This window comes from Hippocampus bargibanti, linkage group LG16 (assembly GCF_051943395.1).
Source record: "Hippocampus bargibanti isolate YZ-2025 linkage group LG16, ASM5194339v1, whole genome shotgun sequence".
In the NCBI taxonomy this organism is placed as follows: domain Eukaryota; kingdom Metazoa; phylum Chordata; class Actinopteri; order Syngnathiformes; family Syngnathidae; genus Hippocampus; species Hippocampus bargibanti.
This window is the reverse complement of record NC_142749.1, coordinates 1,037,155-1,063,659: the sequence shown is the minus strand read 5'-3', so window position 1 is coordinate 1,063,659 and position 26,505 is coordinate 1,037,155. Positions and strand designations below refer to the sequence as shown.

Here is a 26,505-nt window from a genome sequence, read left to right as displayed (position 1 = left end):
TCATCAAACCGGTGGAGTCCAGCCCCTTGGCCCCCCCTCTTGCCCAACCCCCCCCCCCGCGGATGGTGGACGGAGGACCGGCATACGCAGTGCGGGAGATCCTGGATTCACGCCGCAGGGGAAAGGGCATCCAGTACCTGGTCGACTGGGAGGGCTACGGACCGGAGGACCGTCAATGGGTTCCGCGAACCTGGATTCTGGACCCGTCGCTCCTGAGGGACTTCCACGAGGCTCACCCGTCGAAACCAGGCGGGCCGCCAGGAGGCGTCCGTTGAGGGGGGGGTACTGTCATGAGCCAGTTGACAGCGGGGCGGGGCCTCCGTTCCCGCCGCTCGCCAGCTGCTGTCAATTCCCTCCTCATTAACTGTGGACATTTAAACCCGACGCTGGCATCCACCCAGCGTCGGAAGATACTTCGCCTTACGCCAAGCTAGTACGTGGAACTTGTTACCAGTACGTTATTTGCTTCGCCCGAGGAATGATTTTAGCCACGAACGCGTTTGTTGTTTGCACCGCGTCGTAGGTTGTTTTGCACCCTCGTGTGCCACTTTATTTTCTTGGTTAGTGTGGTTGGGTGGATTGCCGCCACTCACCCACTAACATTGTCAGTTGTCATTTTTGAGTTTGTTTCACGAGTTGTTACCGGGTCCGCGTATTTTCGGACCCGCGCTTTATGTTAATAAATCCTTTGCCGGTACCCACGCCTCTGTCCTGCTCTACGATCCACCGCCTATACCACACGTTCCTGCTCGCCAGCTGCCACTGTCGCCGCCGGAACGTGACAGGAACAGATTATTCTCATTTTAATGGTTTCCTATGGAAAATTAATGTTTGGGATACACACTTTTCACCTCACAAACTCTGTCTCGGAACCAATTAAGTTCGTAAGCCAAGGTATCACTGTAATCTCCACTTTCAAGAGGCTGTACACAAAATTCCTATTCCAACATTGTTTTGAGGTCACTAGTGACATACAGCTAACATTTTTGGAAGCATCATTTCAATATCTACCACTGCATTACCCTCAATGACAAAGCCTGGAACTGAGTGTCAAGTATGACTATGAACTCTGCATGAAGGAAATTGTGAACTGATTTTATTTCTGAACGTAAATCTGAAGGGTTTAAAAATGTTGGTAGTGCCAGCACTACTGATGTTGAGGACGAATCGCAAGAGGATAGGAAACAGATTCATTGTCAATATGGGCTAACTCCTGGTTTGGAGATGGCCAGAAATGATGTCGAAGAGCAAGTTGCAGAACACAGTGACAAGTTCACGACAAAAGAACTTCAGTACCTTCAGGGAGAGCAGAACAGGACGCTGAAGGAGATGTCTCTGATAAGGATAGGGGAAGAGACAGAGACAGAGAGACAGAGAGAGAGAGAGAGAGAGAGAGAGAGAGAGAGAGAGAGAGAGAGAGAGAGAGAGAGAGAGAGAGTCACGTCCGCCCGAGGAGTGGTGACAGTACTCGAGGGACGAGGGGAAGTAGTAAGAGTCGGATCCGAAATACACGGTGGAGACAGGGATTCAATAAGTCTTTACTGAGACACAAAATGCAAAACAGAAATGAGGCAATGGAGAAGAGCAAATGAAACAGACCTGCGTGCGGCTGGGTGATGGGGAAAATCAGGAAATACACCGGCACAGACCGAACGGTATGGGTGGCTTTTATAGCCAGAAGGCACTATTAATGGAATGAGGAACAGGCGACTGAGTCCGGGGAGTAGGGAGGGGAGTGGCGCTGCTCCAGGCGCAGAGGAGGATGAGACAGGAGGGTAGGGGCACGCTCCTGGAGCAGACGAGGATGTGACAGTGCCCCCCCTCAATGGACCCCTCCTGGCGGCCCACCTAGTTTGGATGGGTGAGTCAAATGGAATGTTCGGGTGAAAGATGGGTCGAGGATCCAGGAACGGGGAACCCACTGGCGTTCTTCGGGACCGTAGCCCTCCCAATCGACCAGGTACTGCAGTTCCCTGCCCAAGCGCCTAGAGTCCACTATCTCCCGCACGGTGTAGACGGAACCGCCGGCTACCATCCAGGGGGGGGGGGTCGGAGCCAGGCTTGAGGAGGGATACGTGGAAGACCGGGTGGATCCTCATCGTGGGTGGCAGCCGGAGCTTCACCGAGACCGGGCTGAGGATGGCCTCGATGGGGAAAGGACCAGCGAACCGTGGACCCAGTTTGGCCGATGTCCCGGCCAACCGGTTGGTCCCTCGTGGCTGTCCACACCTCCTGCCCAACCTGGTAATTGGGTGCCTGGCGGCGACGGCGATCCGCGACCAGATGGTTCCGGGATGCCGTGCGCGACAAGGCGTCTCTGGTCTCCTTCCACACTCAGGTGGTGTTCGATGGACGGGACCTCCACCTGGCCCTCCTGGGTGGGGATCAGAGGTGGCTGATAACCACGGGCGGACATGAACGGGGACCGACCTGTGGCTGTGGAGACCAGGGTGTTGTGGGCGTACTCCACCCATGGCAAGTGGGGGGCCCAGGACGCGGGACTGTGAAGGCACACACACCGGAGAGCCGCCTCCAGTTCCTGGTTCTTTCTCTCCGTCTGGCCATTGGTCTGGGGATGGTAGCCAGACGACGTTTCCATACCTTGGACACGAACTGCGGTCCCCAGTCCGACACGATGTCCGCCGGAATCTTGTGGAGACGGACGACGTTGTTAACCAGGAGTTGAGCCGTCTCGATGGCGGACTGCAACCTGGTTAACGGGAGGAAGTGGGCCGACTTCGAGAAGCGGTCCACCACGGTGAGGACGACCGTCTTGCCACAGGAAGGGGGGAGGCCTGTAATAAAGTCGACGGAGATATGGGACCAGGGTCGGGAGGGAATAGGTAGTGGCTGGAGAAGTCCAGCCGGGGGTTGGTGGGAGACCTTCCCACGAGCACAGGCGGGGCCTGCCTTCACGAATTTCGTGACGTCTTTCCTGTACTCGGGCCACCAGAACCGTTGGGCGATGAGCTGAATCATCCTGTTGACCCCCGGGTGACAGGCTACCCTGGAAGTGTGTCCCCAGAGTAGCACTTCGGTGCGTAGAGGGACAAACAGACGATCTGTCCAGGGCGACCCTTGGGGATATGATTACCCCCTCGGCCTCCTGAACTCTCCTCTCAACCTCCCACCGCAGGATGTTGGTCCAGGGAGATGACTACATCGATCATCTCGCTGAGGGTGGTGCCAGCATCGCGGGTGGTCAACTCATCTTTGGGGCACTGCCCTGCTCCAGGTGCAGAGGAGGATGAGACAGGAAGGGAGGGGCACGCTCCTGGAGCAGGCGAGGATGTAACAGAGAGAGAGAGAGAGAGAGAGAGAGAGAGAGAGAGAGAGAGAGAGAGAGAGAGAGAGAGAGGCTGGACCGTCAATTGTCCTCTGAAGGATGAAAATGTGAGTGGGGGCCACAAATAACTGTAAACAAGATATCAATAACAACATTTGAGGGACTCACAGAGGGGCAAGTAAAAATCAGTGAGGGTGATTGATGGCAATTCCAGCATCGGTCTGCCTTTTAAGAACAAAGGCATCTTTTTCCCAGATAATCTTGACTTTGCAGTACAGAGAGCTAAACGTTTGAAACGGAAGCTGATGAAGAACCCGGAGTTTCATCAGGGTTACTCTAAATTCATGACCCAGACGCTGATGAAAGGCTATGCTCAGGAGGTTCTTGCGGGAGATAGTTGTCAAGGTAGCAAGAGGAAGTGGTACATCCCACATCACTGGGTTTACCAACCAACAAAGCATAAGTTACAGGAGGCTTTCAATTGTGCTGCCACATATTGAAGCACCTGCCGAAATTCATGTTTATTACAAGGACCTGACATGACAAGCTCACTCACAGGAGTACTAACAAGATTCAGGCAGGAACCAGTAGCCTTTATGGCTGCCACTGAAGGCATGTTTAATCAGGTCAAAGCTCCCCTGTAAGATGCTGATGTGTTGAGGTTCTTATAGTGGCCTCAGGGAGAACTGAGTCAGCAGTTAAAAGAATACATAATGGTAGTCCATATCTTTGGAAATTATGCATTAAGAAAGTGTGCAGAATACAATTAAGAAAATTTCAGTTCAACAGCCACCAACACCATATAGAGAATTTTTTATGTCAATGATTGCCTAAAATCTATTGCCGCTGACAATGAGGCAATCATGCCCATACAAGAACCAAAAGCCCTCTGTGCTGCTGGGGGTTTAAAGTTGACAAAGTGGATTTAAAATAGCAGAATTGTGCTCGCATCAGTTAATGAGGAGGTAAGTGACGTCAAGATGCTGGATCTTGAGAATGATTGTTTACCAATCAAAAGAGCTTTAGTATTCCAGTGGTGTGTGGAAGCAGACACATTGCAGTTCAGGGTTTGCATTCAAAGCAAACCACTCAGAAGAAGAGGAGTGCTTTCGATGGTCAGCAATATATATAATCCACTTGGTATCTTGGCTCCACTGATCCTCCCAGTGAAGCACATTCTGCGGGAACTTGTCACATCTTCGTCGCCGTCAGGAGCGCGCCCCTCCCCTCCTGTCTCCTCCGCTGCTCCTCAGAGACGGCCCCTCCCTTCCTGGCTCACCCGGCTCACGCACCCGTTCCCCATTCCCGTAATTGTGCCTTCTGGCTATAAAAGCCACACCTTCCGTACGGTATTCCGTACGGTACGGTATTCTAGGAAGTTCCCCGCTACTACCACACCACCAGGTCTGTTCGGTTGTCGCCCTCATTGTCACCTCTTTGTTTGTTATTTTTGTGTGTGTCTCAGTAAAGACTCTTTATTGGAACTCTGTCTCACCGTGTATTTTGGATCCTACCCTTACATCCTTCCGTTGTCCCTCGAGTCTTGTCACTACGCCTCGAGTGGACGTGACAGAACTATGAAGAACAAGGCATTTGTGGGACGATGCCATGCTATGCAGTGACAACATTGGGTAAGCTTATATTATATTTTGAAGTAAAACGATGCATTAAATCAGCCAATTTTGGAGAAATTACTTCAGCGTGCCTTCACCATTTTGCTGACGCCAGCGAGAAAGGGTATGGTGTAGCTATTTACTTGGTCTCACGAAACTGTCAACACCAGACTCACTGCGCCTTCTCACAGGAAAGGCCAGAGTTACACCTCTGAAATCAATTACAGTAAAGTCTCGTTATATCGATATTCAAGGGAGTCCGAAAAAATATCGATATAACCGGGACTATCGATATATCCGATATCGATATAACGAGACTTTACTGTACTATTCTGTGACCAGAACTGACTTCTGCTGTTGTAGCAGCAAGAATGTACAGGATGATAATAGCAGAGTTGGATATTAACTTGACGGACTCTATCTTTTGGACAAACAGAACATCAGTCCTTCAGTACCTTAAAAATGAAATTACAAGCTTTTGTACATTTGTCGCCAACCGAGTAGCTGCAGTTAGAGACAGATTAGAATCATTACAGTGCAGGTATGTCAACACATTTGCCAACCAAGCAGACTATGCTTCGAACGGCCTGACGGTTTATTCCTTACTCAATGCAAAAACATGGATAATGGGTCCAGATTTCGGAGTTTAAGTGGACAGCAATGCCAGCTATTCTTCACGAAACTCCCAGTAACGATCCTGAAGTAAAAGAAATATCAGCATATACATTTGCTGTGGAGGAGAGCATTAGCGCGGCACATAAATTTATTCACCATGACTTAAACTGGTATTGACTAAAAAAATGCATCACGTGGATTTTCAATCCTCCTTATCTTCCCATTTTGAAGGTATATGGGAAAGGCAAATCAGGACATTAAGGAAAATTTGAAATTCAATACTGCAACAGCACCCATTGGATGAGGAGGGACTGTGCACCCTGTTAGGTGAAGTTAATTATAATCAGCTGCCCCATCTCAAGAATCTCGGCCGACCCAAATGACCCGGAAGCATTGACCCCCGCAATCATTTATTGGTCGTGAAGGCAAAAACATAATTGCTCCCGGGATTATTTGACAGGAAAATTGCCTACTCGAGACGCAGATGGCCCAAGGTCCAGTATCTGGCGGACTTGTTCTGGCGACGCTGGACTAAAGAAAGAGTATCTACCATATTTACAGAAAAGTCAAAGGTGGTCTTGTCCACAGAATCGGAAGAGTATCAGAATAAGAAAGCCTTCAATCGTCCCACAAGAGGAATACTAGTGAAGATGATATCATCCTCATGGGGAACAACGCTGCCCCACGGAATTCATGGATGGTGTGATGTGTAATTGAGACTTTTAAAGAACAACCGACATCACTTTTTTGTTTCCTAACTGAAATCAGAAAAACGTTTTATAGCATCTAAAAAACTTTGAGATATGCGAGGAGCTGGCAGCCCTCCAAAGTCTCAAAGGGACTACAATGGGAGAGGATATTTTTGACCAAGTGTACCAAACCATGGAGAAGGTGGACCTGAGTTACAGAACTGTGATGGTCTGAAAAACGCATTCAAGCCCAACAGTCTCATTGACTTCTATGCCGCCCTCCCAAACGACACATATCCAAACATAAAAAAATCACGCAATGAAAATGTCCACTGTCCAATGTTTTTGGCACCACGTATATCTACGAGAAAAGCTTTTCTCCTATGAAACTGCTGAAATCTCTGATGAGATCAAGATTGACAGAAGAGCAATTGCATCAGTGCTCGAGACTAGCTGTAACTAGATTGGAACCTGATATTCAACTTCTCACCAGCCAGATGCAGACCCACAGTTCACTCTGATGAACATACAGAGGTAAGCTCACTTTTCTGACTTGAATGAGTCATTCTGAGCATAAACAAATATAATCATAATAAAATCTACTGGGATAAAATCCATCTTTACAGCCATACTGGTAGTGAAATGTATTGTGCTGTGTAGGTGCTGTATCACTTAGTTCACTTTCTCAACCTGCTTCCTTTGTGGTTTTCACAGGGAAGTTGATGAGAGAGAGCTGCAAACAGCGCTGTCTACAAGCCTACTTGAACCTACAAAAGGATTATAAGGAAGGAACACAAAAACTTTAAGATACTGCTCATTTGTGTCAGAGAGATTCTGCTCTGACAACTGAGCTGAACTTTTATCTGTTAAGATTGTGCACGGCACAACAGAAAGTTAATGTTCCATGGCTTTTTTTTTTCTATGAAGAACACAGAGTTATTATTTATTTCATTAATAGTGTTATTTATTTACTGTTTTTTCTATGAAGAACCCAGAGAGTTATTTAGTTATTATTTATTTCATACATAGTGTTATTTATTTCCTGCTTTTTTTTCTGTAAATAACCTGGCAAGGGTTATTCGGTTATGTGTGGCTTTCTGGAAGACATTTTTTTAAGCTCTCCTACGATCGTCACACTTTTTCTGTTACAAACTGACACCGGCCCCCCATCAGAGAAGGGAAAATTTATATGACCCTCACAGGAAAATGTTTGGGGACCCCTGGTCTAAAGTCACCATGTGAAGTCATGTGCCACGTATGTAATCATGCATTGAGATTGTGTTATGTAAGTGATCAGACCATTTTAAGAGCATGTTAACATGGTGCTTCGTGTTATAAAAGGCCCGTGTCAAAGTAATGTTTACTCACTTTTTTACCTTTATTCTGTACTTTACACTGTTCACACATGTTTTGATGAGCATTTGTTTTCGTTCAAGACAAAATAAAGTGAACATTTTCGATCAAAGACGATCGCCTCGTCTTTGTGTAATCATCAATGATGAATGAAAGGCATGTCGAAAGGGAAGGAACAGAAATGTCTTGCTCAAGTAGCGACAAAGGGAATCTGAGTTGCCGCTACACACATCACTTGAGTTTAGTGATACGCCATGAGGACAATTCATCCGGAAAATCTGATTGCCATTCATGTTTCTTAAATATCGTAATTTGGAGACCTTTGTGTGTTTTTGTTTCATCACCATCTCAAACTGTCATCTGCGTGCTTTTTCAGTTTGCGGGCTAGAATCGCAACCTGAATGCGCAAAGAGCGTTATCTGTTCCGCCCCCGACCACCACTGAAGACATCTAAAAAGAAAGTAAATTAGAAGAAACTCACTCAAACAGCACACCGCACGCACACAGAAAGGTACAACAAAATCATTTTGATCACACAGGAGAGATTTGATTGTGTACAGTCAACTCATGTGCGGTGACTTTTATGGAAGAGCATTTTTCAATACCATCAAATTGATGTGAGGGAAACGGCACGCTTCCGGTAATTATCCACACGCGCACGCACACATATGCGCACACACGCAAACGCACATGCACACACACGGACACGCTCACACACACACATAGACAGACACACTGATCTTGTGCACGCTTGTTAGTTGTGCACACAAATTAAACATGGTAGAGTTGGATGATGTAATCGATTGACGTCAGGGAAAGAAGGTAAAAGTTTGGATTTTTTGTGTTTTTTGTTTTTTTTCTTGTGCATACAGTGATACCTCGGTTTACGAACCCCTTGGCTTACGAACTTTTCAGTTTACGAACGTTAAATTTTTGCTAAGTTAACCTTGGCATACAAAGATGAGAAGGTTTCTTCAGTCGTCATCTGTACAAAAGTGAAGGTTTCGGACGTTTCGCCTCCTATCCAAGAGGCTTCGTCAGCGAACTAAAGTCTGACTGGTCGTATCGGCCCCATTTATATATCCCTAATGTCCAGACCTGGTGGCGCCGGACACAGCTATGATAGGTCCCTACTCTCAGGTTGGGGGGGGCGCGGGACCCCCCCCTGTGGCCCCACTGATTGTTCCTACATTCCCGACTAACGATTGGCCTATTACACCCACTCCCCCCGGTATCACCTCATCAGCATAACGACCCTCATCAGCATTACGAAAGTTGCCTAACCTGTTTTGCCTGAGCAGGCTATTGTATGAACGATCCAAATTGAACCTCACACCACCAGACCGGTTTAATGAAGGATTTTGTTGTTTTATAAGAATCGCCTCTTTTACCCCCCTTTCAAACCATCTATGTTCTTTCGCTAAGATTTTAACCTCATTGTCGTCAAATGAGTGGTTAGTAGCTTTTAGGTGCAAATGTACTGCCGATTGAGGCCCACTAGTATTATCCCTGCGATGTTGATAAAGTCTTTTTTTGAGAATTTGTTGAGTCTCCCCAATGTACTGCTCTTTACAATTTTCATTCTTACAATGTATGGAATAAACTACATTACTTTGTTTTTCATTTGGTAGCCTATCTTTTGGATGCACTAATTTTTGCCTTAACGTGTTTATCGGTTTGAAATAAGTAGGAATTTTATGTTGCCAAAGGACTCTTTGTAATTTTTCAGAAACTCCTGCAATGTACGGTACTGCTACTCCTCTCCTTTTAGAATCTTGAGAATTATTGGTTTCGTTCGCTATTCTTTCTTTCTGACATTTGTTGAATGACCACTGAGGGTACCCACAGTTAGTGAGTGCTCTCCTGATATGTTTTGACTCCTTTTCTCTACCTTCAGTGCTAGTTGGTATTAGTTTAGCCCTATGCTGGAGGGTTCTGATAACTCCTAGTTTATGTTGTAAAGGGTGGTTAGAGTCAAAAAGTAAGTATTGGTCAGTGTGCGTAGCCTTCCTAAAGACTTCTGTTTTTAGCGCTCTGTCCTCTTTTATAATTACTTTACAATCCAAGAAGGCTAGTTGGTTCTCTTGAATGTCCTCACGAGTAAATTTAATGTTGAAGTCTACAGAGTTGAGATGATCTGTGAAGGATTGAATTTCTTGTTTCTTAATTATGACAAAAGTATCGTCCACATATCTAAACCAGTGTCTAGGTTTTGTCCCTGGGAAGGATGTGAGGGCCTGTTTCTCCATCTCTTCCATGTAAAGATTAGCCACTATGGGTGAAACTGGTGAGCCCATAGCACAACCATGGATTTGTTTATAAAATTTTTCCCGAAATTGAAAATACGTAGTATTAAGGCAGATTTCTAATAATTGGCAGATGTGATCCGGTTTCAGTTTGGTTCTTTCATGCAGAGAAACATCCGCCAGCAGCCTCGTCCTCACCACTGAGACTGCTGCTGGGGTTGGGACAGATGTAAAGAGAGAAGTCACATCGTATGATGCCAAAGTTTCCTCAGGTTCCAATATGAGGTCTTTGATCCTCTCTACAAACCCTGTGGTGTTCTCTACGTGGTATTCTGTGTTACCAACCAACGGAGCTAAAATAGTTTTTAAATATTTGGCTACATTGTATGTAGAGGAGTCAATGCTACAAACAATGGGTCGGAGGGGGAACCCTTCTTTATGTATTTTTGGCAGGCCATAGATACATGGCGTGGCCTCTCCCGGGTATAATCTAAAATACATCTGTTTGTCTATATGTTTTCCTTTCTCTAGCTTTTGGAGACAGTCAATCATTTCTTTCTTGTATCTATTGGAAGGGTCCCTTTTTAGTTGCTCATACGTGTTAGAATCACTGATTAACCTATTTATTTTGTCTTCATAATCCAATGTGTTGAGCAGCACTGTGCATCTGCCCTTGTCTGCTGGCAAAATAGTAATATTTTTGTCTTTTTGTAGAGTAGTTAACGCCTTTCTCTCTTCTAATGTTATGTTGGACGGAGGAAGTTTGGCACTACTGAGAAGAGCTGATATTTTAATGCGTAGATCATCTGCCTCTGCATACGAAAGTTTGTTATTTTTAATAGCCGATTCAGTAGCTGTGATATAATCTATTGTAGGTATAGTTTTAGGAGTCACTGAGAAATTTAAACCTTTGGTAAGTACCGCCTTTTCTGTCTCTGAGAGATCTCTGTCTGACAAATTTTTGATCCAATTCTCCCTTGCAAACTGTTCATACCTAATTTTACGCGTGTTTACCAGTAGCTGAGATTGTTTCAGTAAAAGTAATTTTTGAAATTTACCCTTTTGTCTCTCTTTGGTTTTGCTGTGGTGCCTCATATAACCGGATTTAGTAAATTCACACACTTCCTGATAGATTTTGTGGGTAAGATTAGTTTGTAATCGCTGATAATAAGTTTCTATTTCTGACTGTTTGTTTTTTATCTCTATGTTAAGTCTCCTAATTCGCAAATTTAGAATTTTCCTGGTATAATTTTGTTGCATTTTATCGGCTAAGTATCCGGGTTCCAGGGGTGCTTGCTTCAAGCATTTAGGAATTAACCGGCTCTGTCTACATCTAAGATTGAATCTGAGGTGGTTCTTTAAATCAGCTAATTTAAAGGTGGCCTTTTCTAAGTTACGTACCAGCAGAAGGATGTCTCTCCCAAAGTTGGCAGCAATACGTCTGTGTAAACTCTCAGTCGTACAGGAGTGGTCCATCGATGAGAAGGTTTCTTCAGTCGTCATCTGTACAAAAGTGAAGGTTTCGGACGTTTCGCCTCCTATCCAAGAGGCTTCGTCAGCGAACTAAAGTCTGACTGGTCGTATCGGCCCCATTTATATATCCCTAATGTCCAGACCTGGTGGCGCCGGACACAGCTATGATAGGTCCCTACTCTCAGGTTGGGGGGGGCGCGGGACCCCCCCCTGTGGCCCCACTGATTGTTCCTACATTCCCGACTAACGATTGGCCTATTACACCCACTCCCCCCGGTATCACCTCATCAGCATAACGACCCTCATCAGCATTACGAAAGTTGCCTAACCTGTTTTGCCTGAGCAGGCTATTGTATGAACGATCCAAATTGAACCTCACACCACCAGACCGGTTTAATGAAGGATTTTGTTGTTTTATAAGAATCGCCTCTTTTACCCCCCTTTCAAACCATCTATGTTCTTTCGCTAAGATTTTAACCTCATTGTCGTCAAATGAGTGGTTAGTAGCTTTTAGGTGCAAATGTACTGCCGATTGAGGCCCACTAGTATTATCCCTGCGATGTTGATAAAGTCTTTTTTTGAGAATTTGTTGAGTCTCCCCAATGTACTGCTCTTTACAATTTTCATTCTTACAATGTATGGAATAAACTACATTACTTTGTTTTTCATTTGGTAGCCTATCTTTTGGATGCACTAATTTTTGCCTTAACGTGTTTATCGGTTTGAAATAAGTAGGAATTTTATGTTGCCAAAGGACTCTTTGTAATTTTTCAGAAACTCCTGCAATGTACGGTACTGCTACTCCTCTCCTTTTAGAATCTTGAGAATTATTGGTTTCGTTCGCTATTCTTTCTTTCTGACATTTGTTGAATGACCACTGAGGGTACCCACAGTTAGTGAGTGCTCTCCTGATATGTTTTGACTCCTTTTCTCTACCTTCAGTGCTAGTTGGTATTAGTTTAGCCCTATGCTGGAGGGTTCTGATAACTCCTAGTTTATGTTGTAAAGGGTGGTTAGAGTCAAAAAGTAAGTATTGGTCAGTGTGCGTAGCCTTCCTAAAGACTTCTGTTTTTAGCGCTCTGTCCTCTTTTATAATTACTTTACAATCCAAGAAGGCTAGTTGGTTCTCTTGAATGTCCTCACGAGTAAATTTAATGTTGAAGTCTACAGAGTTGAGATGATCTGTGAAGGATTGAATTTCTTGTTTCTTAATTATGACAAAAGTATCGTCCACATATCTAAACCAGTGTCTAGGTTTTGTCCCTGGGAAGGATGTGAGGGCCTGTTTCTCCATCTCTTCCATGTAAAGATTAGCCACTATGGGTGAAACTGGTGAGCCCATAGCACAACCATGGATTTGTTTATAAAATTTTTCCCGAAATTGAAAATACGTAGTATTAAGGCAGATTTCTAATAATTGGCAGATGTGATCCGGTTTCAGTTTGGTTCTTTCATGCAGAGAAACATCCGCCAGCAGCCTCGTCCTCACCACTGAGACTGCTGCTGGGGTTGGGACAGATGTAAAGAGAGAAGTCACATCGTATGATGCCAAAGTTTCCTCAGGTTCCAATATGAGGTCTTTGATCCTCTCTACAAACCCTGTGGTGTTCTCTACGTGGTATTCTGTGTTACCAACCAACGGAGCTAAAATAGTTTTTAAATATTTGGCTACATTGTATGTAGAGGAGTCAATGCTACAAACAATGGGTCGGAGGGGGAACCCTTCTTTATGTATTTTTGGCAGGCCATAGATACATGGCGTGGCCTCTCCCGGGTATAATCTAAAATACATCTGTTTGTCTATATGTTTTCCTTTCTCTAGCTTTTGGAGACAGTCAATCATTTCTTTCTTGTATCTATTGGAAGGGTCCCTTTTTAGTTGCTCATACGTGTTAGAATCACTGATTAACCTATTTATTTTGTCTTCATAATCCAATGTGTTGAGCAGCACTGTGCATCTGCCCTTGTCTGCTGGCAAAATAGTAATATTTTTGTCTTTTTGTAGAGTAGTTAACGCCTTTCTCTCTTCTAATGTTATGTTGGACGGAGGAAGTTTGGCACTACTGAGAAGAGCTGATATTTTAATGCGTAGATCATCTGCCTCTGCATACGAAAGTTTGTTATTTTTAATAGCCGATTCAGTAGCTGTGATATAATCTATTGTAGGTATAGTTTTAGGAGTCACTGAGAAATTTAAACCTTTGGTAAGTACCGCCTTTTCTGTCTCTGAGAGATCTCTGTCTGACAAATTTTTGATCCAATTCTCCCTTGCAAACTGTTCATACCTAATTTTACGCGTGTTTACCAGTAGCTGAGATTGTTTCAGTAAAAGTAATTTTTGAAATTTACCCTTTTGTCTCTCTTTGGTTTTGCTGTGGTGCCTCATATAACCGGATTTAGTAAATTCACACACTTCCTGATAGATTTTGTGGGTAAGATTAGTTTGTAATCGCTGATAATAAGTTTCTATTTCTGACTGTTTGTTTTTTATCTCTATGTTAAGTCTCCTAATTCGCAAATTTAGAATTTTCCTGGTATAATTTTGTTGCATTTTATCGGCTAAGTATCCGGGTTCCAGGGGTGCTTGCTTCAAGCATTTAGGAATTAACCGGCTCTGTCTACATCTAGGATTGAATCTGAGGTGGTTCTTTAAATCAGCTAATTTAAAGGTGGCCTTTTCTAAGTTACGTACCAGCAGAAGGATGTCTCTCCCAAAGTTGGCAGCAATACGTCTGTGTAAACTCTCAGTCGTACAGGAGTGGTCCATCGATGAGAAGGTTTCTTCAGTCGTCATCTGTACAAAAGTGAAGGTTTCGGACGTTTCGCCTCCTATCCAAGAGGCTTCGTCAGCGAACTAAAGTCTGACTGGTCGTATCGGCCCCATTTATATATCCCTAATGTCCAGACCTGGTGGCGCCGGACACAGCTATGATAGGTCCCTACTCTCAGGTTGGGGGGGGCGCGGGACCCCCCCCTGTGGCCCCACTGATTGTTCCTACATTCCCGACTAACGATTGGCCTATTACACCCACTCCCCCCGGTATCACCTCATCAGCATAACGACCCTCATCAGCATTACGAAAGTTGCCTAACCTGTTTTGCCTGAGCAGGCTATTGTATGAACGATCCAAATTGAACCTCACACCACCAGACCGGTTTAATGAAGGATTTTGTTGTTTTATAAGAATCGCCTCTTTTACCCCCCTTTCAAACCATCTATGTTCTTTCGCTAAGATTTTAACCTCATTGTCGTCAAATGAGTGGTTAGTAGCTTTTAGGTGCAAATGTACTGCCGATTGAGGCCCACTAGTATTATCCCTGCGATGTTGATAAAGTCTTTTTTTGAGAATTTGTTGAGTCTCCCCAATGTACTGCTCTTTACAATTTTCATTCTTACAATGTATGGAATAAACTACATTACTTTGTTTTTCATTTGGTAGCCTATCTTCTATCTATCAGGAAGTGTGTGAATTTACTAAATCCGGTTATATGAGGCACCACAGCAAAACCAAAGAGAGACAAAAGGGTAAATTTCAAAAATTACTTTTACTGAAACAATCTCAGCTACTGGTAAACACGCGTAAAATTAGGTATGAACAGTTTGCAAGGGAGAATTGGATCAAAAATTTGTCAGACAGAGATCTCTCAGAGACAGAAAAGGCGGTACTTACCAAAGGTTTAAATTTCTCAGTGACTCCTAAAACTATACCTACAATAGATTATATCACAGCTACTGAATCGGCTATTAAAAATAACAAACTTTCGTATGCAGAGGCAGATGATCTACGCATTAAAATATCAGCTCTTCTCAGTAGTGCCAAACTTCCTCCGTCCAACATAACATTAGAAGAGAGAAAGGCGTTAACTACTCTACAAAAAGACAAAAATATTACTATTTTGCCAGCAGACAAGGGCAGATGCACAGTGCTGCTCAACACATTGGATTATGAAGACAAAATAAATAGGTTAATCAGTGATTCTAACACGTATGAGCAACTAAAAAGGGACCCTTCCAATAGATACAAGAAAGAAATGATTGACTGTCTCCAAAAGCTAGAGAAAGGAAAACATATAGACAAACAGATGTATTTTAGATTATACCCGGGAGAGGCCACGCCATGTATCTATGGCCTGCCAAAAATACATAAAGAAGGGTTCCCCCTCCGACCCATTGTTTGTAGCATTGACTCCTCTACATACAATGTAGCCAAATATTTAAAAACTATTTTAGCTCCGTTGGTTGGTAACACAGAATACCACGTAGAGAACACCACAGGGTTTGTAGAGAGGATCAAAGACCTCATATTGGAACCTGAGGAAACTTTGGCATCATACGATGTGACTTCTCTCTTTACATCTGTCCCAACCCCAGCAGCAGTCTCAGTGGTGAGGACGAGGCTGCTGGCGGATGTTTCTCTGCATGAAAGAACCAAACTGAAACCGGATCACATCTGCCAATTATTAGAAATCTGCCTTAATACTACGTATTTTCAATTTCGGGAAAAATTTTATAAACAAATCCATGGTTGTGCTATGGGCTCACCAGTTTCACCCATAGTGGCTAATCTTTACATGGAAGAGATGGAGAAACAGGCCCTCACATCCTTCCCAGGGACAAAACCTAGACACTGGTTTAGATATGTGGACGATACTTTTGTCATAATTAAGAAACAAGAAATTCAATCCTTCACAGATCATCTCAACTCTGTAGACTTCAACATTAAATTTACTCGTGAGGACATTCAAGAGAACCAACTAGCCTTCTTGGATTGTAAAGTAATTATAAAAGAGGACAGAGCGCTAAAAACAGAAGTCTTTAGGAAGGCTACGCACACTGACCAATACTTACTTTTTGACTCTAACCACCCTTTACAACATAAACTAGGAGTTATCAGAACCCTCCAGCATAGGGCTAAACTAATACCAACTAGCACTGAAGGTAGAGAAAAGGAGTCAAAACATATCAGGAGAGCACTCACTAACTGTGGGTACCCTCAGTGGTCATTCAACAAATGTCAGAAAGAAAGAATAGCGAACGAAACCAATAATTCTCAAGATTCTAAAAGGAGAGGAGTAGCAGTACCGTACATTGCAGGAGTTTCTGAAAAATTACAAAGAGTCCTTTGGCAACATAAAATTCCTACTTATTTCAAACCGATAAACACGTTAAGGCAAAAATTAGTGCATCCAAAAGATAGGCTACCAAATGAAAAACAAAGTAATGTAGTTTATTCCATACATTGTAAGAATGAAAATTGTAAAGAGCAGTACATTGGGGAGACTCAACAAATTCTCAAAAAAAGACTTTATCAACATCGCAGGGATAATACTAGTGGGCCTCAATCGGCAGTACATTTGCACCTAAAAGCTACTAACCACTCATTTGACGACAATGAGGTTAAAATCTTAGCGAAAGAACATAGATGGTTTGAAAGGGGGGTAAAAGAGGCGATTCTTATAAAACAACAAAATCCTTCATTAAACCGGTCTGGTGGTGTGAGGTTCAATTTGGATCGTTCATACAATAGCCTGCTCAGGCAAAACAGGTTAGGCAACTTTCGTAATGCTGATGAGGGTCGTTATGCTGATGAGGTGATACCGGGGGGAGTGGGTGTAATAGGCCAATCGTTAGTCGGGAATGTAGGAACAATCAGTGGGGCCACAGGGGGGGGTCCCGCGCCCCCCCCAACCTGAGAGTAGGGACCTATCATAGCTGTGTCCGGCGCCACCAGGTCTGGACATTAGGGATATATAAATGGGGCCGATACGACCAGTCAGACTTTAGTTCGCTGACGAAGCCTCTTGGATAGGAGGCGAAACGTCCGAAACCTTCACTTTTGTACAGATGACGACTGAAGAAACCTTCTCATCGATGGACCACTCCTGTACGACTGAGAGTTTACACAGACGCTTGGCATACAAACTATTTTTTCGGGATACACACGGAGCGAAACAATGAGTGATGCGTTGTTCGCGAACGAGCCCGTTAACAAGAATATGGCAGCCGACTTGTTTTTGTCCTCTATTCCCCGCCGCCAGTCTTCGGTTAAAGCCATGTGATTGGTCAAGAACGCAGCAGTGGGAATGGGGGTTAAACATTAAAGAGATAGGGAGACGACAGAGAGAGAGTGAGAAAATGGATAGAAGACAGTGAAATTTGGACTCGTTTCAATTTTGATAATTGAAAGGCAGAGTGTAGACTGCAACGTTAAAATATCCCATCAATCAGGCTCCACAAATAACCCGCACAAGCCATCTGTACACTTGATGCAAAAAGCTATCAACCCAGCTAAGCAGAACATAATTGATGAGGAATTGGTAAAATTATCGCAGAGAAAGCACCAACAAGGGATCATTTCTCAAGATGGTGAAAGAAGAGGGCTACGTTCACCAACAAGCGTGTAATGCTGATGAAACTGGCCACTCCATTCCATCAACAACCACCACAAAGGTAAATAAAATGACTTTATTATATAGTACAGTTTATTTCTTTAATTACAGTCCTGTGCCGATGACCATTTTGTGTTTGGGAGCCTTTTACTGAGCAAGTTGCTTGTTCTGTAGCCACAAAGGGACATAAGTCTTCTTGTGCCGGTCCCAAGCCCGGATAAATACAGAGGGTTGTGTCAGTAAGGGCATCCGACATGCAGATCAAACCTCTAAAGATGGAGGACACTGATTTGCTGTGGCGACCCCTTCAAGGGAAAGACCAAAAGGAAAATAAGAAGACAGTCCTTATGAAATGTGACTCTCCTTCCAAACAGCAATTCCGACCTCCTCCCAAATAAAATGACTTTATTATACAGTGCAGTGTATTTCTTTCATCATAACAAAATAGCACATTTATTATACATAGTATACGGTATATTTTGTGTAGTTTTACAATTTATTTAGTAGAAAATCATGTTTTATGGCGACCTGGGAACAGATTATTTTCATTTTAATGGTTTCCTATGGGAAATTAATTCTTGGGATACACAAGGTATCACTGTATGGTACTTAAATATACATAAGCTTTTGTTAAATTGTTATCTTTTTTATGTTCAAGCATATTTTTTTATGTTAAGGTTATCAAAATTAGAGTGTCAAGGCAGTTTATAATTGCGTTAGCATACAGGTTATACAGTGATACCTTGATCACTGTACTCGGAAAATTATATTGTGAAAAAGTTAAGAAATTCAACTTAAAGGGAGAAATGAATATATTATTTAGACTCATAACATGCATTTTAAGCTTTTATTTGTTAGGATTTTGATTATAATGTATTATGTTTGTTTATTACAAGCAATTCGGGTATAATCAGGCGTTTTTTTGATTTTTGAATCCCATTGCAATCAAGTCTCTTTTTTGGTCTTCAACCCCATCCATCCATTTTCCATACCGCTTATTCCTCATTAGGGTCGCGGGGGGTGCTGGAGCCTATCCCAGCCGTTTTCGGGCACTAGGCCGGGGACACCCTGAATTGGTCACCAGCCAATCGCAGGGCACACAAACAACAGGGACAATTTGAAGATGTCAATCTGCCTGCCATGCATGTTTTTGGAGTGTAGGAGGAAACCGGAGGACCCAGAAAAAAACCCAGGCAGGCTCGGGTAGAAAATGCAAACTCCACACTGGGAGGCCGGAGCGGGACGAGAACCGGCGACCTCTGCACTGTGATGCCTGCGTGCTAACCATTCAACTCCCGGGCCGCCCTTCAACAGAACACGGCATACATAACTGCCACACAAATCGGGTTTATGGATTCTATCTACTATATAGTCTGTCTTTGATGACGGGTCAAAAATAAAGTATCACTTTGATTAAACAAAAAGGTTTAATTTAATTTAATCATAGGGTAAACATACAGTATGTGTAGGGGGTTAGAAACGACCTCTGTTATTGTATGTTAGTCGATTAGACTACCAAGTCAGGAGAGGGCGCTACGCGCCTGTGAATGGAACAGAGGAAGGCGATGTAGGCTCAGCTCACGCATGCGCAGTTCTCATAAATGCCGTTGTGTGAAGCTGATTAACACGGTTGTCTCGTGTCGTCTTTCCTCGTCGTTCACAGGTATTCAAAATAATAAGTGTTAGACATTCTCAAGATGTTAAAGTAATTGGGGACTTATTGGCCGATGCTAGATATGAAACCTTGTTTGTGGCTTTGATGAATATTTTGTGGCTTTGATGAATTTGGATTTTTGGATGTCAATTGTAGTTCCCAGTACAACACACACGAGCGGGCAGACGTGCATAAGCATGTGCGAATGTGGAGGATATATACAATGTATAGATGTTGAATGTATAGATCTACACATGAATGTATTCTGATATTGAAATTGCTGAATTGATGTTTTGATGAGTGGTCATAAATGCCGTTGTGTGAAGCTGATTAACACGGTTGTCTCGTGTCGTCTTTCCTCGTCGTTCACAGTGCTACCTGCCTGTGACGCGTTTGAACCGACTCAGGTACCCCCTAGGCCCGAGGCCGGTTACATATGCCTACTTTCATCGCATCCCCGTGGAAAATCGTGCCAACATTTATACATCGTTAAATTATAAATGAACTATATAGAAAGTACTTCCTATTTAAAATGGTTTGAATGACTGCTACCTTGACTAGGCACACATCCTTTTAAATTAAAATTGAAGTGTATATTTGTAACATACACACAAATCGATTTCAAGACCACCCGTGCTGTATGCTAGTTTTAGAATCTCAGCTCCTTGCATCCTCACCAAGACACTAACCAACCGATCAATAACGTTCAAGGGCAATGAACAAGGAAGGCTGAACACCGAGTTCTGTCCTGTGTGACAGAACTTCCCAATGACAAAGGCAGCACGATCGTTCATATTTCAAATATGCTTCGATGAGATCTTTGGAATATCATTAATAACTAAAAAAAATAAAGGAGGGCAACGATCTGCTGTCATAGCGAACGCATGGTGTTCCAGCACATGACAGCGGTCATCCACATCCCAGGCGTTCACCATGACCAATAAAAGAGCATGACGGGCTACAGACTTACTTTAACACAGCGCTGTCCCCTTGTCTCACTGTAATGTTGTCTTTTGATACAGAATCCCCGCTTCTGATCGGAACTCCTGCAGGTACTAGAAATAACAATTTAAGTCCGATGACGACGAGGCATTTCCCGGTCCCCGTCAAAGAACCACAAATACCCATCTTTTTCCGATCAACTGCTCAAGTTGAAACGTTCCTGTATTCCTTTCTCGCGTCTTAACGCTGCGGTTCGCGAATTCCACCCGGCACAGACAGATGCAAGATGCCTGCTCGAATTGGCGTCAGAGCGTTTCTCTCTCGCTAAGTAAACAGGCTTGTTATGAAACACCGTGAGTGTGTGCGTGCGTGTACGCGCGTGTTTGCGCTAGCGCGTGTGCGTGCGAGTGAGTGAGCGTGTTTTGTGTGCGCACGCGCGCGTGTGTGCAGACGAAGAGAAGAAAAGCGTCACTTGCTCGAGGAAACTGACTAGCGAGGTCGGAGGAGGAGAGAAAAGGCAACGTCCCCCGAGAAATGAGCAAGGCTTCTTCAAATTGCCATCACCGTGAAATGGATGCTCTCGCAAAGATGCATCTGGGAAAGAACGCGTCGCCGTTCCCCCGGCTGCTCTGTCCCTGTTGTGGACTGACGGTTCTATTGCCTTGTTGTGACAAGACTGGACTGCGTTACACAAACTGTTTTCCTCTGAATATTATTTTCGTTCGGGTTACACCCCAGGTTCCTCCCCACACTCAGTTCTCAACATCAAGACAGCCTTTTTTTTGTCTGACTCGTCTTTTTTTAAATAACCTGGTATAACACGAGTCGTATGTGTCAGGCATATGTGTCAAACGCAAGGAGGGCGAGAAGGTGTTGGTGTTGGGTGCAAATCTGGCCCGTAAGGTGCATCAATTGATGAGACTTGTAAGAGCAATTTTGTCATATTCATGATTGTTGCGTATATCTAACACATTTCAAACAGTGTGCAATAAACTCAATAAACAATAGCATTGAAATTTTGAACTAATTTTTGTCACACATATTTTACAGTAACTTGAACAACCAGTTTATGTCCAAAGTCTGGCCCGGGGACCAAAAGCAGCCCATCGTCAATTTTCATCAGGCCAACCGTCTGTGTCATAAAATCAACGTCTTGTCCACATGTAAAATTACAGTAGTAGTGCTGTTACCTATATGTGTTAAATTCTGCCATCTAGTGGTTCAATTAAAAACAGTAAATTAGTATATGAGTACAGATGCTCCCCACCTTATGAACGAGATACGTTCCGAGCGGTCGTTCTTAAGGCGAATTTGGTCGTAAATTGCTTCCGTGCTATATTTTGTATGGAATGTATGTTGAAAGGACAACCGACACCATTTTCTTGTTTCTTAACTGACATCGTCTGTGTAAGCTCTCAGTCGTACAGGAGTGGTCCATCGATGAGAAGGTTTCTTCAGCCGTCATCTGTACAAATGTGAAGGTTTCGGACGTTTCGCCTCCTATCCAAGAGGCTTCGTCAGCGAACTAAAGTCTGACTGGTCGTATCGGCCCTATTTATATATCCCTAATGTCCAGACATGGTGGCGCCGGACACAGCTATGATAGGTCCCTACTCTCAGGTTGGGGGGGCAGAGGACCCCTCCCTGTGGCCCCACTGATTGTTCCTACATTCCTGACTAACGACTGGCCTATTACCCCCACTGCCCCCGGTATCACCTCATCAGCATAACGACCCTCATCAGCATTACGAAAGTTGCCTAACCTGTTTTGCCTAAGCAGGCTATTGTATGAACGATCCAAATTGAACCTCACCCCACCAGACCGGTTTAATGAAGGATTTAGTTGTTTTATAAGAATCGCTTCTTTTACCCCCCTTTCAAACCATCTATGTTCTTTCGCTAGGATTTTAACCTCATTGTCGTCAAATGAGTGGTTGCTAGCTTTTAGGTGCAAATGTACTGCATTACACTTGTATTATCCCTGCGATGTTGATAAAGTCTTTTTTTGAGAATTTGTTGAGTCTCCCCAATGTACTGCTCTTTACAATTTTCATTCTTACAATGTATGGAATAAACTACATTACTTTGTTTTTCATTTGGTAGCCTATCTTTTGGATGCACTAATTTTTGCCTTAACGTCTTTATCGGTTTGAAAACACTTAACTGACATCAGAAAAACGTTTTAAAGTATCTAAAATATCCAAAACACGCAGGCTGATATTTTTAGTCAAATGCAAAGCACCAATAAAAATGACTTAAAGTGTCCAAAAACGACTTCAAATTGACCTCGGAAATGGCCAGTTCCATAAGGTCCCGCCCCCTTTTCGTGATGTCACGCCAGGTCGTCTTGCCTTGCTCAAAAAACAAAACAATGGGCTCACGGAGTTCAGATTCAGAGAAGATGCTTTCTTGTTACTATTTCCAGCAGCCCATGTATTTTGTTTTTCTACTTTCATTCCTTTCATCACTTTGCTGCTGTGAAATGTCTCCACTGCGAGACTAATAAAGGCAAATCCAATCCAATTCAGTTATGAATATGATTCAAATAGTTCTGAAGGAGAAAGCATAAATGTTTGCAATTGATTAAAGGAGTCCTCCCATATCAATTCGAGCCGTCAAAGACAGCAATGTAGCACCCAGAAAATATACAAGATGGCTCCAAACTCAGTTGGAAATGGGCTGATTTGTCTGCTGAGAATTTGTGTCAACTAGTATCAAATTGTCGTCTTGGTGCAACCCACAACGATTCACCATCGCGTTATTTATGTGGTTTCCGTCTAATTTCACCATCAACACGGATCAACATGAAGTTTTCAGACGAAACAAAGTACCGCAAAATGCATTGTGTGTCGCTTTCTCGGTCAGTGACGATATCTCCCGTGACGTCACGGTAGGTATTGTGACCAATTCAAAAACAAGACTTCCTGAATATTCAGCGCAAGTCTTAAAACGTAAAATATAGCTTGTGGTGGAATTTTGTAAAATACGCTCAATAGAAGTCATTTGAAGTGATTTTACAAATTATGGACACAACTTGTCCGGAGGCGTCGGTTGTCCTTGAAGTCAAACACTGAACGGGGAAGTGCTTACTTATGCATCATCCTCCTGCATCATCAACTGGGAACAGGTATATACTTCTCGCCCACATACTCTACACAGCCAATCGTAAACGAGCTCGGCGCCTCCTCAGACATCAACTGGTAAGAGGGATTTCCTCCCCGCCCACAAACTCTATGTAACCAATCATAAGCGAGCGATCGGGGCCTGAACTCGTTGGGAACACTTCAGCAGAGCCGGGCGCTGATTGTACAGCTTTGGTGCCTGTTGCGCAACCATCTAGCCCAGGCATGGGCAAACTACGGCCCGCGGGCCACATACGGCCCGTTAGGCTTTTCAATCCGGCCCGCCGAACTTGCCCAAATTATAGTACAAACAGTGTCTAAAACTCATGACAAAAAGCTAGCGAACAACAGGGCAGATAACTGAAAAGTTGCCTGGCCCATTTTTCCCAACTTGAAGCAAAATGAGACCAATCCCATTAAGAAACATTGTCACAAAGTATAAAGTTTTTTTTTAAATCAAGAATGCACCAACTACAAATGCTACCTTGCTTAATTTACGGCAAATGCGCATGGTAAATTTTGCTACAGTAGTCGATTGTCATTGTGGTGCACAATGCAACGTTTGCATTGATTCCTACGAGCCACTAAGCCCCTTTCATAAGTCTCACGTACACTTTACAGTCACGGTTTAATGTAAATTTACGTTTTGTAGCGTCACATATGTTGTTAGCTTCTTTTGAATCTTTCTTCTAGTTTGAGGTTCTGTGCATCTATTTTGGAAAATGACATGCAATTGCACGACTTTGTAACGCTTGCGAAAGTCCGGAAGAAAGAAGCAGGCTTCTGATTGGCTGCCGAGCCGAGTATGCAAATTTCAACTGCAGGTAGTCTATGTTTGTGTGCTCGGCGACGGTACACGTGTTTTGTTAGCGCGTGAAGGCGAGAGCGTCAGTGAGGAGTTTGTTGAGCGCGCGGTCAGGACAAACCATCTATGATTTGGCGGAATTTAACACAAGTAGGTATTATTGAGCTTGAATATTTCGTTGTGTAATAATATGTTTTGAATGTTGAAAGTGATTCCATTTTTCAATAAATGTTGATTTCTTTGCCCCTTCGATGGAAACTTAAAAACAGACGCAATCTTGATAAATCACAGTGCATATGTTATTTTAATCTATTTCCATTTCCTCCTCCAAGTATCTGCGAAATAGTTTGTAAATGCCATATCTTGCATATTCCTTGAGACAAATTTATTAACTGATCAGGGATATTTTTCACATTTGAAAGACAGTTAATAAATTGGGTTGTAGTGTTTTTACTGTGCTATGAGGTTTGTACATACTACATTTAAAGGACAACCGGCACCATTTTTTGTTTTTGTTTCCCACTGACATCAGAAAAACGTTTTATAGCATCTAAAATACCCAAATCAGGCAGGCTGATATTTTTAGTTAAATGAAAAACACCAATAAAAATGACTTCAAAATGAATCCGGAAATGGCCAGTTTCAGAAGGTTGCTCGAGAATCAAAACAATGGCTTCAGATTCGGAGAAGATGTTTTCTTGTTCTTGTTCTTCTGAAGAGGAAAGCATAAATGTTTGCAATTGATTCTAGGAGTCCTCCCATATCAATTCGAGCCGTCAATGACAGCAATGTAGCACCCAGAAAAAGCAGAAGATTGCGCCCAAGCTCCGTTGGAAATGGGCTGATTTGTCAGCTGGGAATTTGTGTCAGCGAATATCAAATAGTTGTCTTGGTGCAACACACAACGATTCACCATGGCGTTATGTATGTGTTTTCCTTCTAATTTCGCCATCAACACGGATTAACACGAAGTTTTCAGACTAAACAAAGTACCCAAAATGCATTGTATGTCGCTTTCTCGGTCAGGGCGGTCCAAACGTGACGTCACATGGGGATCGTCATCAACTCGAAAACAAGACTTCATATATTCAGCGCAAGTCTTAAAACGTAAACTATAGCTATATGCTGTGGAATCTTTGTAAAATACGCTCAGTCGAAGTCATTTGAAGTGATTTTATAAATTATGGACATAACTTGTTCGGAGTATTTCCGGCCCAAACACTCCCTCCAAATGCTCCTGGCCCGGCCCCTCTGTCAAATTTTAGAACCCAATGCGGCCCGCGAGTCAAAAAGTTTGCCCACCCCTGATCTAGCCCCTGTTACGTAAACATCTAGCCCTTGAAACCTCCAATGTGTATGTGTGCGTGCGTGTGCGTGAAGCATTAGCTCTGCTACCACCTCTTTAACTTGACTAAGCCAACAACCTTAGACGTCTGTCTAAATTAAACCTTAAACCACCATGGTGATTTAGTGAAGGGTTTTGTTGTTTTACAAAATTTGGATCTTTTACTCCAGGGGTGTCAAACTCATTTCGCATCGTGGGCCACATACGGCCTAGGGAGATTTCAAGTGGGCCGGACCATTAAAATTATACCATACTCTACTAAAAAATAACAAAAATAGTATGTCTTTCCTTTGTTTTGGTGTAAAGAAGCACAAGAACATTAGGAAAATATTGACATTTAATGAACTATCCTTTTACAAAACATTTCATGAAACACCACATATTTCCTTGGACGAATGTGCAATTTACTTTTATCATTCACAAATATGCATTGCAACTGATCTCACTGATTGTACAAAGGCACAACACTTTAATTGGTACTGACAAATATAGTTTAGATTAAATGAGACTTTTAAAGAAAGGAATTTTTTAACCACTTACACATATGCATATAAAATCTAAAAGTAATCCCTGCGTACATCTTACAAACTAAGGAGAGTGATTTTAAATGTGTCATGAAGAAAGTGTTCGCCTGTCCTGTAAATCTGTAAACTTCATACATGAAAATGTACAAGTGCATCAACACCAGGTGTCATGTCCTGACTAGCTGTCACTTTCAGAATGTCATTTAAGTGCTTGTTTGTGAGCCTTGAACGCATTTTTGTTTTATTGATATTCATCACTGAGAAAATTTGTTCACAAAGGTAGGTTGTCCCAAACATGCACAAAATTTTAGCAGCCAGGGCCGTTAATTTGGGGTACCCTGGTAGTAGATACTGATAAAATCTGTCCAGACCTACAGAGACAAATTTGCCCTTCAAATCTGCATCGCACTGCAAATCAATTATCTCTAGCTGAATTTCGACCTGCAGA

General features: G+C 43.2%; 1 protein-coding gene across 1 annotated transcript in view; it reads right to left on the bottom strand.

Annotated features, from left to right (window-relative positions):
* The window catches only part of opcml (opioid binding protein/cell adhesion molecule-like), a 141,075-nt gene extending 120,334 nt beyond the window's left edge, over positions 1-20,741 (bottom strand). Inside the window, exon 1 of the mRNA XM_089016658.1 lies at positions 20,290-20,741. Coding sequence (XP_088872784.1) covers positions 20,290-20,447 — 158 coding nt within the window. The 5' untranslated portion in view covers positions 20,448-20,741. The remainder of the gene's footprint in view (positions 1-20,289) is intronic.
* Positions 20,742-26,505: the final 5,764 nt, after the last annotated feature.